Source organism: Tetrao urogallus (assembly GCF_951394365.1).
Source record: "Tetrao urogallus genome assembly, chromosome: 5".
NCBI lineage: Eukaryota > Metazoa > Chordata > Aves > Galliformes > Phasianidae > Tetrao > Tetrao urogallus.
The window spans coordinates 29880488-29893424 of record NC_136818.1 but is presented as its reverse complement, the minus strand read 5'-3'; the positions used below and the strand labels follow the sequence as shown (position 1 = coordinate 29893424).

The 12937-nt window shown below is 56.2% G+C and overlaps 1 protein-coding gene across 1 annotated transcript; it reads right to left on the bottom strand.

Annotated features, from left to right (window-relative positions):
• Positions 1-12393: 12393 nt before the first annotated feature.
• Positions 12394-12723, bottom strand: LOC306946765 (beta-keratin-related protein; the record flags this gene model as incomplete). Its single annotated transcript, XM_079535867.1, has 1 exon — positions 12394-12723. The coding sequence occupies one exon, from the start codon at positions 12721-12723 to the stop codon at positions 12394-12396; it is 330 nt and encodes a 109-aa protein (XP_079391993.1).
• Positions 12724-12937: the final 214 nt, after the last annotated feature.

Below are 12937 nucleotides of genomic sequence, written 5' to 3'. Positions count from 1 at the left end.
CCATGGTGGGTTGCTCTCCTTCCAAGCAAGTCTTCCCCCTGTATCAGTACCAAACGCTTTGCTGAAGTCCGGCTAAACAACCTCCACAGCCTTTTCCTCGCCCACCGTGCTGGCCTTCTAGGATAGCTGGAGGGAGCTCGGGTTAGTGAAGCAGGAGCTGCCGTGCGTAGAAAGGTGTGCTGACTGGGTGTGACCATTGTGTTGTCCTCGACGTGCCGTGTGATGGCACTCAAGACAACGTGCTCCATGACCTTCCCTTGTACCGAAGTCAGACGGAAAGCCTGTAACTCATCAGAGAGTCATAGAATCACGTGAGTTGGAAGGGACCTTTTTAAGGGTCACCTAGTCCAAGTCCACTGCAATCAACAGGGACATCCAAAGCTCAATCTGACATTCTTTTACCGTCAGTAGTACGTTTGTTCTCTCTCCTTATGTTCATTGAGTAGACTCTTCCATCTGCTTCTTTGTGCCAGCTGGGCGGTCGATCACATAGTCCTGTCACAATTTCTGCCACGTTGGTCTTTTGCCTGACTCCTGCGCAGCGACGCTTGGCCCCTTTCATCACTAAGACAACTAAGTTGCATCCAGTCAAGCCCTCCTGTAACGCAGAGGGCTCCCTCGCCTCCTCTGCTTCCCTGCCTGTGTCTGCACTCCGGTCATGAAAGCCATCCCACCACGTCTCGCTGAGGCCTACGATCTCGTAGTCCTGAGCCTGGGCTAAAAATTCCCGTTCCCCCCTGCTTATTTCTCCTGACACGTGCATTTGTAGCGAGGCATTGAAGTTGGCCCCTGAATGAAATGGAGTGGTGTCGCTGCGGCCCAGCGATAGTTGCGGACGCCCATCTCAACACCAAAACCCACTGTTTTACAGTGAGGGTGGACAAAGAATGGAAAGGATGGCCCCGAGAAGCTGTGGAGTTGTCATCCTCTGAGATGCTGAAACCTGACTGCACTACGTCCCCACCGGCCAGCTCAAGTGGATCTTGCTTCAGCAGGTGGCTCGGACTGGCAAGTCTCAACAGGTTCCTTCCAACCTCCACAGTTCTGCTAGTCCGTGTTACTTCTGCTACTCTTTCTGCTCTGCTTGGTTAATTTTTCTCCTGCGCAACACACGCACACACAGACACGCAAAACCGACAAACAAACAAACATCAACAAAAAAAGACAAAACGAAGCAATCCACAGGCCGTGGAGCTGGGACCAGAAGCACTTTCATGCGGGTCTCTCCCAGGCACCGTTCCTGTTCCAGCCTTGCTCTTGCCTTCTCAACCCATAGGCTTGTGATTGTCCTGGGAAGAGATGGATCACAACGTTACTCGGCTTCCCCCGCGAAAGAGAATTTGCTCCTTTCCAAGTAGCTCTGTCAAGCTCAGGCGTTTCTTCCTTGGACCAATTCTCCTCTTTGTGAAGGAGACGGTAAACGGACTCAGTGTCTTTCTCCCTCCCAAAACGGAGTGCGGGAGATAGCCTGCTTCACGCCTCCCGGCTTTCCGTGTGTGTCACGGGACAGCTGGCTGGGGCCCTTGTGGGGAAGGAGTTGGAAAGCTGGCTGCCTTGTGAATGGGTGGTAGTCCTTGAGCTGACTTTCTGGCTTGTTAGAAAAACGTTTCCTCCCAAAGTCGCCTGAGCCAGCATCGGTTCTTACTAACCCAGGAGGTTCTCATGTCCCTGCAGCAGTTGAAGCAGCCCGGGAACATTCCACAGAAAATGCGCTCTCCCTTCACACTTTGCTGCGTGGCTCCTGAGTGGTGCCAGTGAGCAATGATTGTCCTTCCCAGAGAGCTCTCAGCATGAAATGATCTCATCTCCCTTGCGAGGAGTGGACTGCACTGCACTATCAAAGCCCAGAACTGCAGAGTCCCGCAGAGTTTTGCAAGGGGACGAAGTCCGTTGCGCACTGGGCTGTCGGGGGTTGGGGAAGGAGGAAGAATGAAAGGAGACTCGTTTCCAAAGCTGATGCTCCATGCCTTTAATGAGAAAAGGAGAAGAACAAGCGACAGCTGAGAGTTTCAGCAATGCCCTTTGGACTTTCTCAGTAAAGCTCAGTGATAGCAGAAGACCAGGGATAGTCAGCAGGGGAAAGAGGGCGGGCGATGAGGAGGAGAAGTTGGTGGGAACTCGGCTCCTCTGCAGACCGTGGCCATGCCCTCAGGGCTGGCTCCAGGGCCGCCTTCAAGGCCCGTGGTGCTCATGCACAGGCAGGTGATCCACGGGCTTTAGCAGAAGAGATTGCCACGCCCCAGAGTCCCACAGAGCCCACGGCCCAGCCCTGACCACCCAAAGCCCCCCAGGCCCACGGAGCCCCCAGCACCGATGGGCACACTGCCAGCGCTGAGAGAGCTCCCCACGGCAGCGGACGCTGTGGATCCCACGGCTGTGCTCTGAGGGAAGGAGCTGAGGATTGGGCCCGGCAGCGTCACCATGACCGGTGGGGGCTGGATCGCAACGCTGGAGTCGGCACAACGAAGAACACACGGCTCGTTGCAGCTGTTGGCAAGCGGGGCTGGACCGCAGGCGGCTGTCTGGCACGGGCTGTAGCACGACATGTCTGGCGGAGGAGGGGGTGACTCTGCAAGATGGAGGCGAGAGAGAGCTGAGGGCTCGAGCTGTCTCTCAGCGTGCTCTGGTGTCACGAGCCAAGAGTTGAAGGCCCTGCCGTGGCTGCTGAGGGGCTGTTAGTGAGTATTTGGGTAGGCTTGGGGTGGGTATTTGTGGGTAGTTTAGGGATGATGCCAGGGAGGGAAGCTCCGCCTGTCACTTGGGTGAAGCTCCTGTGCGGCCTGTCTTGTCCCTCCCCCAGCGTGCCCCGTGCCGGCCCTCTCCAACCCGCGCTTGCTCCCTGACCAAGGGTCCGTGTCCAGCCTGCAAGGACGTTTCCCTCACAACGCACAACCATCATTCTAGTCAGCCTCGAAGGCTGGCCTGGAACGTTCAGCTGTGAGATGAGGCTCCTCATCTCACCACATCCTGAGGTAGGTATGACGAAGAGGATGCCAACTCTTTCAGGGGGGATGAGTTTATCCTTGCTGCTATTGCCTCAGTCGGGGAAAGAAAGATGTTCTACGGTACAACAGAAAAGCATCACTCTCAGCATCAATCTGTGGAGGTCCTGCTCGTGAGCCCTTCTTCCCCGCTGGTGGTTACCTGTTCTTCCAGAGGAAGACCTCAGCTTGTTCCCTCAACGGCTTTTCCCTCTAAAAAGAGCTCTCCTTCTCCTCTGACAGCTCCGCCCTTCTGTCCCCCTCACTCCCCCTGCTTCTTTCAGAAGGAGACAAGTGCGGGCAAAGCGCAACAAGGCTACTGAAGACAGAAGCCACCAAGTGCTAAGACGTCTCTGGTGGGACTAGCTCTCCTGAGGAAATTCCAAGCCGTGCTACTAAGGCAAAAGGTGCATCGCTGCCTGAAGGATGGTGGAAGAAGAGGCTGGCCGAGGCACTGGTTAGAAATTTCTGGCCGCACAGCCAGGGCCTCAAACGGCTTTCAAAGGAACCCTCCAACGCCCCGCTTCAGGTGAAAAAGCCACGCTCCCCAGTTCCCTTCCCCAAATACGGACAGGCATGGTTGACAGTCCCAGACCGCTTGCGGAGGACAAGGCAGGAAAAATGCACACAGCCCCCTCCTTGGGAGGCGTTCTGACCACGAGCAGACAGAAGGCAAAGCGAACGCGGACTTACTGGCTTCACAGAGGAGAGCAAGGCCCAAGCAGGGAATAGAGTAGCTGGGAAACGAGGCACCTATTTATACTGAGCCCGATGGCCCCGAGGGAGCTGAAGTGGCAAAAACACAGAGCGCCTTCAGAAAGGGTAATTTTGGCTTCCCAAGCTCTGCCGGTAGATGAAAGACATTCCTCCTTCACCCGAAATGCTTAGCTCCCTTGTCACGCTGCGTAAGGCTGAAGCGATCTGCTTGATAGCAGTTCTGTCTCTTCCTCAGGCCGATGCTCGTGAGAGGTCTGGTTGCCACTGCTGGTGAAGACTTGCAGAAGGATCAGGCCGTGCGCAGGTGCGGTACACGTCCTCCCCTTCCCGAAGGGCGTGGCCCCCGCTTGGTAGGACTTTGCGCGTGGAGCACTGCAGAAGGGAACGCACAAGCAAGTGCAAGACGCAGTGACGGGCTGGGCCTGACCCTGAGCAAGAGCGGTGCTGGCAGGCTACGGAGGAGCTCAGAGCACAGGCAAGCCTCTGCAGGAGACTCAGCTGCCCGGCCGAGGGTGGAAGGTGATGTTCAGCCCAGGCCCCTAGTGATCTGGAGAGAAACTTCATGGCGCGTATGCAGGGAGGGAGACATCGTGAGCGTAGCTGGAGTGGGTCAGGCCGCTCCATGGCGAGTCGCTGCTCCCCCCGGCCGTGGTGACGCACACGCTTTCCTGACCTGCAAAGGCTTCCAGCTGTTTCCTTTATTCGGGCAAGGTCAGAGTGTTTTCTGTGGGCAGGGCACGGGCTGTGCCTTACCAAACTGGATTTACTCATTTCACGCCTGGGGAGAGGCTGGAGCACCAGGAGGCCGTGATGAAGGAGGGAGGGCGGCTGCTGAGTCATGCCTGGAAGTGGGCCACCACCAAGTGGGTCTGCTTCAGCATTCCCTTGCCAGGCCACGTCGGCCTGTGGCCCTTTCCCTAGTTGCTTGTTTTTCCAGCCGTGCACCCAGAGAACCTGGCTTCCTCTCTCTTGGCAGGGGACAGAGAGGCGCAGGTAGTGCCTTGTAATTGCAAGGTGGCCCTAGCAGGCCACCTGCGACTGACCAGGAGGTGCTGAGCCACTGTTAGGAGCTTCTGCTCCACCTCACTCTCAGTCATCCTTCCACACGTTGGCGTCAGGGATACTGAGGGAAAAGAACTGAGACATGCTAAGGGCTCTCGGCACAACCTCACGTCCTCGTTCCTGCAGAAATGCAGCTTTTTGCACCGTGTTGTCACAGCCATTGGCATCTTGCCCGACCACCTGGCAGTGCCTTGAAATGCTCTCATGCTCCTCTTGGTGAAAGAACAGTCAAAGGAGGACGGCAGCAACGGGCCCTGATGCCCGTACTCCTGTCTCCCTCAGAATGTTTAGGAAGGAAGGTGGTTTGAGAGTAGTTGACTTCTGTTGCCATGGTGGGTTGCTCTCCTTCCAAGCAAGTCTTCCCCCTGTATCAGTACCAAACGCTTTGCTGAAGTCCGGCTAAACAACCTCCACAGCCTTTTCCTCGCCCACCGTGCTGGCCTTCTAGGATAGCTGGAGGGAGCTCGGGTTAGTGAAGCAGGAGCTGCCGTGCGTAGAAAGGTGTGCTGACTGGGTGTGACCATTGTGTTGTCCTCGACGTGCCGTGTGATGGCACTCAAGACAACGTGCTCCATGACCTTCCCTTGTACCGAAGTCAGACGGAAAGCCTGTAACTCATCAGAGAGTCATAGAATCACGTGAGTTGGAAGGGACCTTTTTAAGGGTCACCTAGTCCAAGTCCACTGCAATCAACAGGGACATCCAAAGCTCAATCTGACATTCTTTTACCGTCAGTAGTACGTTTGTTCTCTCTCCTTATGTTCATTGAGTAGACTCTTCCATCTGCTTCTTTGTGCCAGCTGGGCGGTCGATCACATAGTCCTGTCACAATTTCTGCCACGTTGGTCTTTTGCCTGACTCCTGCGCAGCGACGCTTGGCCCCTTTCATCACTAAGACAACTAAGTTGCATCCAGTCAAGCCCTCCTGTAACGCAGAGGGCTCCCTCGCCTCCTCTGCTTCCCTGCCTGTGTCTGCACTCCGGTCATGAAAGCCATCCCACCACGTCTCGCTGAGGCCTACGATCTCGTAGTCCTGAGCCTGGGCTAAAAATTCCCGTTCCCCCCTGCTTATTTCTCCTGACACGTGCATTTGTAGCGAGGCATTGAAGTTGGCCCCTGAATGAAATGGAGTGGTGTCGCTGCGGCCCAGCGATAGTTGCGGACGCCCATCTCAACACCAAAACCCACTGTTTTACAGTGAGGGTGGACAAAGAATGGAAAGGATGGCCCCGAGAAGCTGTGGAGTTTTCATCCTCTGAGATGCTGAAACCTGACTGCACTACGTCCCCACCGGCCAGCTCAAGTGGATCTTGCTTCAGCAGGTGGCTCGGACTGGCAAGTCTCAACAGGTTCCTTCCAACCTCCACAGTTCTGCTAGTCCGTGTTACTTCTGCTACTCTTTCTGCTCTGCTTGGTTAATTTTTCTCCTGCGCAACACACGCACACACAGACACGCAAAACCGACAAACAAACAAACATCAACAAAAAAAGACAAAACGAAGCAATCCACAGGCCGTGGAGCTGGGACCAGAAGCACTTTCATGCGGGTCTCTCCCAGGCACCGTTCCTGTTCCAGCCTTGCTCTTGCCTTCTCAACCCATAGGCTTGTGATTGTCCTGGGAAGAGATGGATCACAACGTTACTCGGCTTCCCCCGCGAAAGAGAATTTGCTCCTTTCCAAGTAGCTCTGTCAAGCTCAGGCGTTTCTTCCTTGGACCAATTCTCCTCTTTGTGAAGGAGACGGTAAACGGACTCAGTGTCTTTCTCCCTCCCAAAACGGAGTGCGGGAGATAGCCTGCTTCACGCCTCCCGGCTTTCCGTGTGTGTCACGGGACAGCTGGCTGGGGCCCTTGTGGGGAAGGAGTTGGAAAGCTGGCTGCCTTGTGAATGGGTGGTAGTCCTTGAGCTGACTTTCTGGCTTGTTAGAAAAACGTTTCCTCCCAAAGTCGCCTGAGCCAGCATCGGTTCTTACTAACCCAGGAGGTTCTCATGTCCCTGCAGCAGTTGAAGCAGCCCAGGAACATTCCACAGAAAATGCGCTCTCCCTTCACACTTTGCTGCGTGGCTCCTGAGTGGTGCCAGTGAGCAATGATTGTCCTTCCCAGAGAGCTCTCAGCATGAAATGATCTCATCTCCCTTGCGAGGAGTGGACTGCACTGCACTATCAAAGCCCAGAACTGCAGAGTCCCGCAGAGTTTTGCAAGGGGACGAAGTCCGTTGCGCACTGGGCTGTCGGGGGTTGGGGAAGGAGGAAGAATGAAAGGAGACTCGTTTCCAAAGCTGATGCTCCATGCCTTTAATGAGAAAAGGAGAAGAACAAGCGACAGCTGAGAGTTTCAGCAATGCCCTTTGGACTTTCTCAGTAAAGCTCAGTGATAGCAGAAGACCAGGGATAGTCAGCAGGGGAAAGAGGGCGGGCGATGAGGAGGAGAAGTTGGTGGGAACTCGGCTCCTCTGCAGACCGTGGCCATGCCCTCAGGGCTGGCTCCAGGGCCGCCTTCAAGGCCCGTGGTGCTCATGCACAGGCAGGTGATCCACGGGCTTTAGCAGAAGAGATTGCCACGTCCCAGAGTCCCACAGAGCCCACGGCCCAGCCCTGACCACCCAAAGCCCCCCAGGCCCACGGAGCCCCCAGCACCGATGGGCACACTGCCAGCGCTGAGAGAGCTCCCCACGGCAGCGGACGCTGTGGATCCCACGGCTGTGCTCTGAGGGAAGGAGCTGAGGATTGGGCCCGGCAGCGTCACCACGACCGGTGGGGGCTGGATCGCAACGCTGGAGTCGGCACAACGAAGAACACACGGCTCGTTGCAGCTGTTGGCAAGCGGGGCTGGACCGCAGGCGGCTGTCTGGCACGGGCTGTAGCACGACATGTCTGGCGGAGGAGGGGGTGACTCTGCAAGATGGAGGCGAGAGAGAGCTGAGGGCTCGAGCTGTCTCTCAGCGTGCTCTGGTGTCACGAGCCAAGAGTTGAAGGCCCTGCCGTGGCTGCTGAGGGGCTGTTAGTGAGTATTTGGGTAGGCTTGGGGTGGGTATTTGTGGGTAGTTTAGGGATGATGCCAGGGAGGGAAGCTCCGCCTGTCACTTGGGTGAAGCTCCTGTGCGGCCTGTCTTGTCCCTCCCCCAGCGTGCCCCGTGCCGGCCCTCTCCAACCCGCGCTTGCTCCCTGACCAAGGGTCCGTGTCCAGCCTGCAAGGACGTTTCCCTCACAACGCACAACCATCATTCTAGTCAGCCTCGAAGGCTGGCCTGGAACGTTCAGCTGTGAGATGAGGCTCCTCATCTCACCACATCCTGAGGTAGGTATGACGAAGAGGATGCCAACTCTTTCAGGGGGGATGAGTTTATCCTTGCTGCTATTGCCTCAGTCGGGGAAAGAAAGATGTTCTACGGTACAACAGAAAAGCATCACTCTCAGCATCAATCTGTGGAGGTCCTGCTCGTGAGCCCTTCTTCCCCGCTGGTGGTTACCTGTTCTTCCAGAGGAAGACCTCAGCTTGTTCCCTCAACGGCTTTTCCCTCTAAAAAGAGCTCTCCTTCTCCTCTGACAGCTCCGCCCTTCTGTCCCCCTCACTCCCCCTGCTTCTTTCAGAAGGAGACAAGTGCGGGCAAAGCGCAACAAGGCTACTGAAGACAGAAGCCACCAAGTGCTAAGACGTCTCTGGTGGGACTAGCTCTCCTGAGGAAATTCCAAGCCGTGCTACTAAGGCAAAAGGTGCATCGCTGCCTGAAGGATGGTGGAAGAAGAGGCTGGCCGAGGCACTGGTTAGAAATTTCTGGCCGCACAGCCAGGGCCTCAAACGGCTTTCAAAGGAACCCTCCAACGCCCCGCTTCAGGTGAAAAAGCCACGCTCCCCAGTTCCCTTCCCCAAATACAGACAGGCATGGTTGACAGTCCCAGACCGCTTGCGGAGGACAAGGCAGGAAAAATGCACACAGCCCCCTCCTTGGGAGGCGTTCTGACCACGAGCAGACAGAAGGCAAAGCGAACGCGGACTTACTGGCTTCACAGAGGAGAGCAAGGCCCAAGCAGGGAATAGAGTAGCTGGGAAACGAGGCACCTATTTATACTGAGCCCGATGGCCCCGAGGGAGCTGAAGTGGCAAAAACACAGAGCGCCTTCAGAAAGGGTAATTTTGGCTTCCCAAGCTCTGCCGGTAGATGAAAGACATTCCTCCTTCACCCGAAATGCTTAGCTCCCTTGTCACGCTGCGTAAGGCTGAAGCGATCTGCTTGATAGCAGTTCTGTCTCTTCCTCAGGCCGATGCTCGTGAGAGGTCTGGTTGCCACTGCTGGTGAAGACTTGCAGAAGGATCAGGCCGTGCGCAGGTGCGGTACACGTCCTCCCCTTCCCGAAGGGCGTGGCCCCCGCTTGGTAGGACTTTGCGTGTGGAGCACTGCAGAAGGGAACGCACAAGCAAGTGCAAGACGCAGTGACGGGCTGGGCCTGACCCTGAGCAAGAGCGGTGCCGGCAGGCTACGGAGGAGCTCAGAGCACAGGCAAGCCTCTGCAGGAGACTCAGCTGCCCGGCCGAGGGTGGAAGGTGATGTTCAGCCCAGGCCCCTAGTGATCTGGAGAGAAACTTCATGGCCCGTATGCAGGGAGGGAGACATCGAGAGCGTAGCTGGAGTGGGTCAGGCCGCTCCATGGCGAGTCGCTGCTCCCCCCGGCCGTGGTGACACACACGCTTTCCTGACCTGCAAAGGCTTCCAGCTGTTTCCTTTATTCGGGCAAGGTCAGAGTGTTTTCTGTGGGCAGGGCACGGGCTGTGCCTTACCAAACTGGATTTACTCATTTCACGCCTGGGGAGAGGCTGGAGCACCAGGAGGCCGTGATGAAGGAGGGAGGGCGGCTGCTGAGTCATGCCTGGAAGTGGGCCACCACCAAGTGGGTCTGCTTCAGCATTCCCTTGCCAGGCCACGTCGGCCTGTGGCCCTTTCCCTAGTTGCTTGTTTTTCCAGCCGTGCACCCAGAGAACCTGGCTTCCTCTCTCTTGGCAGGGGACAGAGAGGCGCAGGTAGTGCCTTGTAATTGCAAGGTGGCCCTAGCAGGCCACCTGCGACTGACCAGGAGGTGCTGAGCCACTGTTAGGAGCTTCTGCTCCACCTCACTCTCAGTCATCCTTCCACACGTTGGCGTCAGGGATACTGAGGGAAAAGAACTGAGACATGCTAAGGGCTCTCGGCACAACCTCACGTCCTCGTTCCTGCAGAAATGCAGCTTTTTGCACCGTGTTGTCACAGCCATTGGCATCTTGCCCGACCTCCTGGCAGTGCCTTGAAATGCTCTCATGCTCCTCTTGGTGAAAGAACAGTCAAAGGAGGACGGCAGCAACGGGCCCTGATGCCCGTACTCCTGTCTCCCTCAGAATGTTTAGGAAGGAAGGTGGTTTGAGAGTAGTTGACTTCTGTTGCCATGGTGGGTTGCTCTCCTTCCAAGCAAGTCTTCCCCCTGTATCAGTACCAAACGCTTTGCTGAAGTCCGGCTAAACAACCTCCACAGCCTTTTCCTCGCCCACCGTGCTGGCCTTCTAGGATAGCTGGAGGGAGCTCGGGTTAGTGAAGCAGGAGCTGCCGTGCGTAGAAAGGTGTGCTGACTGGGTGTGACCATTGTGTTGTCCTCGACGTGCCGTGTGATGGCACTCAAGACAACGTGCTCCATGACCTTCCCTTGTACCGAAGTCAGACGGAAAGCCTGTAACTCATCAGAGAGTCATAGAATCACGTGAGTTGGAAGGGACCTTTTTAAGGGTCACCTAGTCCAAGTCCACTGCAATCAACAGGGACTTCCAAAGCTCAATCTGACATTCTTTTACCGTCAGTAGTACGTTTGTTCTCTCTCCTTATGTTCATTGAGTAGACTCTTCCATCTGCTTCTTTGTGCCAGCTGGGCGGTCGATGACATAGTCCTGTCACAATTTCTGCCACGTTGGTCTTTTGCCTGACTCCTGCGCAGCGACGCTTGGCCCCTTTCATCACTAAGACAACTAAGTTGCATCCAGTCAAGCCCTCCTGTAACGCAGAGGGCTCCCTCGCCTCCTCTGCTTCCCTGCCTGTGTCTGCACTCCGGTCATGAAAGCCATCCCACCACGTCTCGCTGAGGCCTACGATCTCGTAGTCCTGAGCCTGGGCTAAAAATTCCCATTCCCCCCTGCTTATTTCTCCTGACACGTGCATTTGTAGCGAGGCATTGAAGTTGGCCCCTGAATGAAATGGAGTGGTGTCGCTGCGGCCCAGCGATAGTTGCGGACGCCCATCTCAACACCAAAACCCACTGTTTTACAGTGAGGGTGGACAAAGAATGGAAAGGATGGCCCCGAGAAGCTGTGGAGTTGTCATCCTCTGAGATGCTGAAACCTGACTGCACTACGTCCCCACCGGCCAGCTCAAGTGGATCTTGCTTCAGCAGGTGGCTCGGACTGGCAAGTCTCAACAGGTTCCTTCCAACCTCCACAGTTCTGCTAGTCCGTGTTACTTCTGCTACTCTTTCTGCTCTGCTTGGTTAATTTTTCTCCTGCGCAACACACGCACACACAGACACGCAAAACCGACAAACAAACAAACAACCTCAACAAAAAAAGACAAAACGAAGCAATCCACAGGCCGTGGAGCTGGGACCAGAAGCACTTTCATGCGGGTCTCTCCCAGGCACCGTTCCTGTTCCAGCCTTGCTCTTGCCTTCTCAACCCATAGGCTTGTGATTGTCCTGGGAAGAGATGGATCACGACGTTACTCGGCTTCCCCCGCGAAAGAGAATTTGCTCCTTTCCAAGTAGCTCTGTCAAGCTCAGGCGTTTCTTCCTTGGACCAATTCTCCTCTTTGTGAAGGAGACGGTAAACGGACTCAGTGTCTTTCTCCCTCCCAAAACGGAGTGCGGGAGATAGCCTGCTTCACGCCTCCCGGCTTTCCGTGTGTGTCACGGGACAGCTGGCTGGGGCCCTTGTGGGGAAGGAGTTGGAAAGCTGGCTGCCTTGTGAATGGGTGGTAGTCCTTGAGCTGACTTTCTGGCTTGTTAGAAAAACGTTTCCTCCCAAAGTCGCCTGAGCCAGCATCGGTTCTTACTAACCCAGGAGGTTCTCATGTCCCTGCAGCAGTTGAAGCAGCCCGGGAACATTCCACAGAAAATGCGCTCTCCCTTCACACTTTGCTGCGTGGCTCCTGAGTGGTGCCAGTGAGCAATGATTGTCCTTCCCAGAGAGCTCTCAGCATGAAATGATCTCATCTCCCTTGCGAGGAGTGGACTGCACTGCACTATCAAAGCCCAGAACTGCAGAGTCCCGCAGAGTTTTGCAAGGGGACGAAGTCCGTTGCGCACTGGGCTGTCGGGGGTTGGGGAAGGAGGAAGAATGAAAGGAGACTCGTTTCCAAAGCTGATGCTCCATGCCTTTAATGAGAAAAGGAGAAGAACAAGCGACAGCTGAGAGTTTCAGCAATGCCCTTTGGACTTTCTCAGTAAAGCTCAGTGATAGCAGAAGACCAGGGATAGTCAGCAGGGGAAAGAGGGCGGGCGATGAGGAGGAGAAGTTGGTGGGGACTCGGCTCCTCTGCAGACCGTGGCCATGCCCTCAGGGCTGGCTCCAGGGCCGCCTTCAAGGCCCGTGGTGCTCATGCACAGGCAGGTGATCCACGGGCTTTAGCAGAAGAGATTGCCACGTCCCAGAGTCCCACAGAGCCCACGGCCCAGCCCTGACCACCCAAAGCCCCCCAGGCCCACGGAGCCCCCAGCACCGATGGGCACACTGCCAGCGCTGAGAGAGCTCCCCACGGCAGCGGACGCTGTGGATCCCACGGCTGTGCTCTGAGGGAAGGAGCTGAGGATTGGGCCCGGCAGCGTCACCACGACCGGTGGGGGCTGGATCGCAACGCTGGAGTCGGCACAACGAAGAACACACGGCTCGTTGCAGCTGTTGGCAAGCGGGGCTGGACCGCAGGCGGCTGTCTGGCACGGGCTGTAGCACGACATGTCTGGCGGAGGAGGGGGTGACTCTGCAAGATGGAGGCGAGAGAGAGCTGAGGGCTCGAGCTGTCTCTCAGCGTGCTCTGGTGTCACGAGCCAAGAGTTGAAGGCCCTGCCGTGGCTGCTGAGGGGCTGTTAGTGAGTATTTGGGTAGGCTTGGGGTGGGTATTTGTGGGTAGTTTAGGGATGATGCCAGGGAGGGAAGCTCCGCCTGTCACTT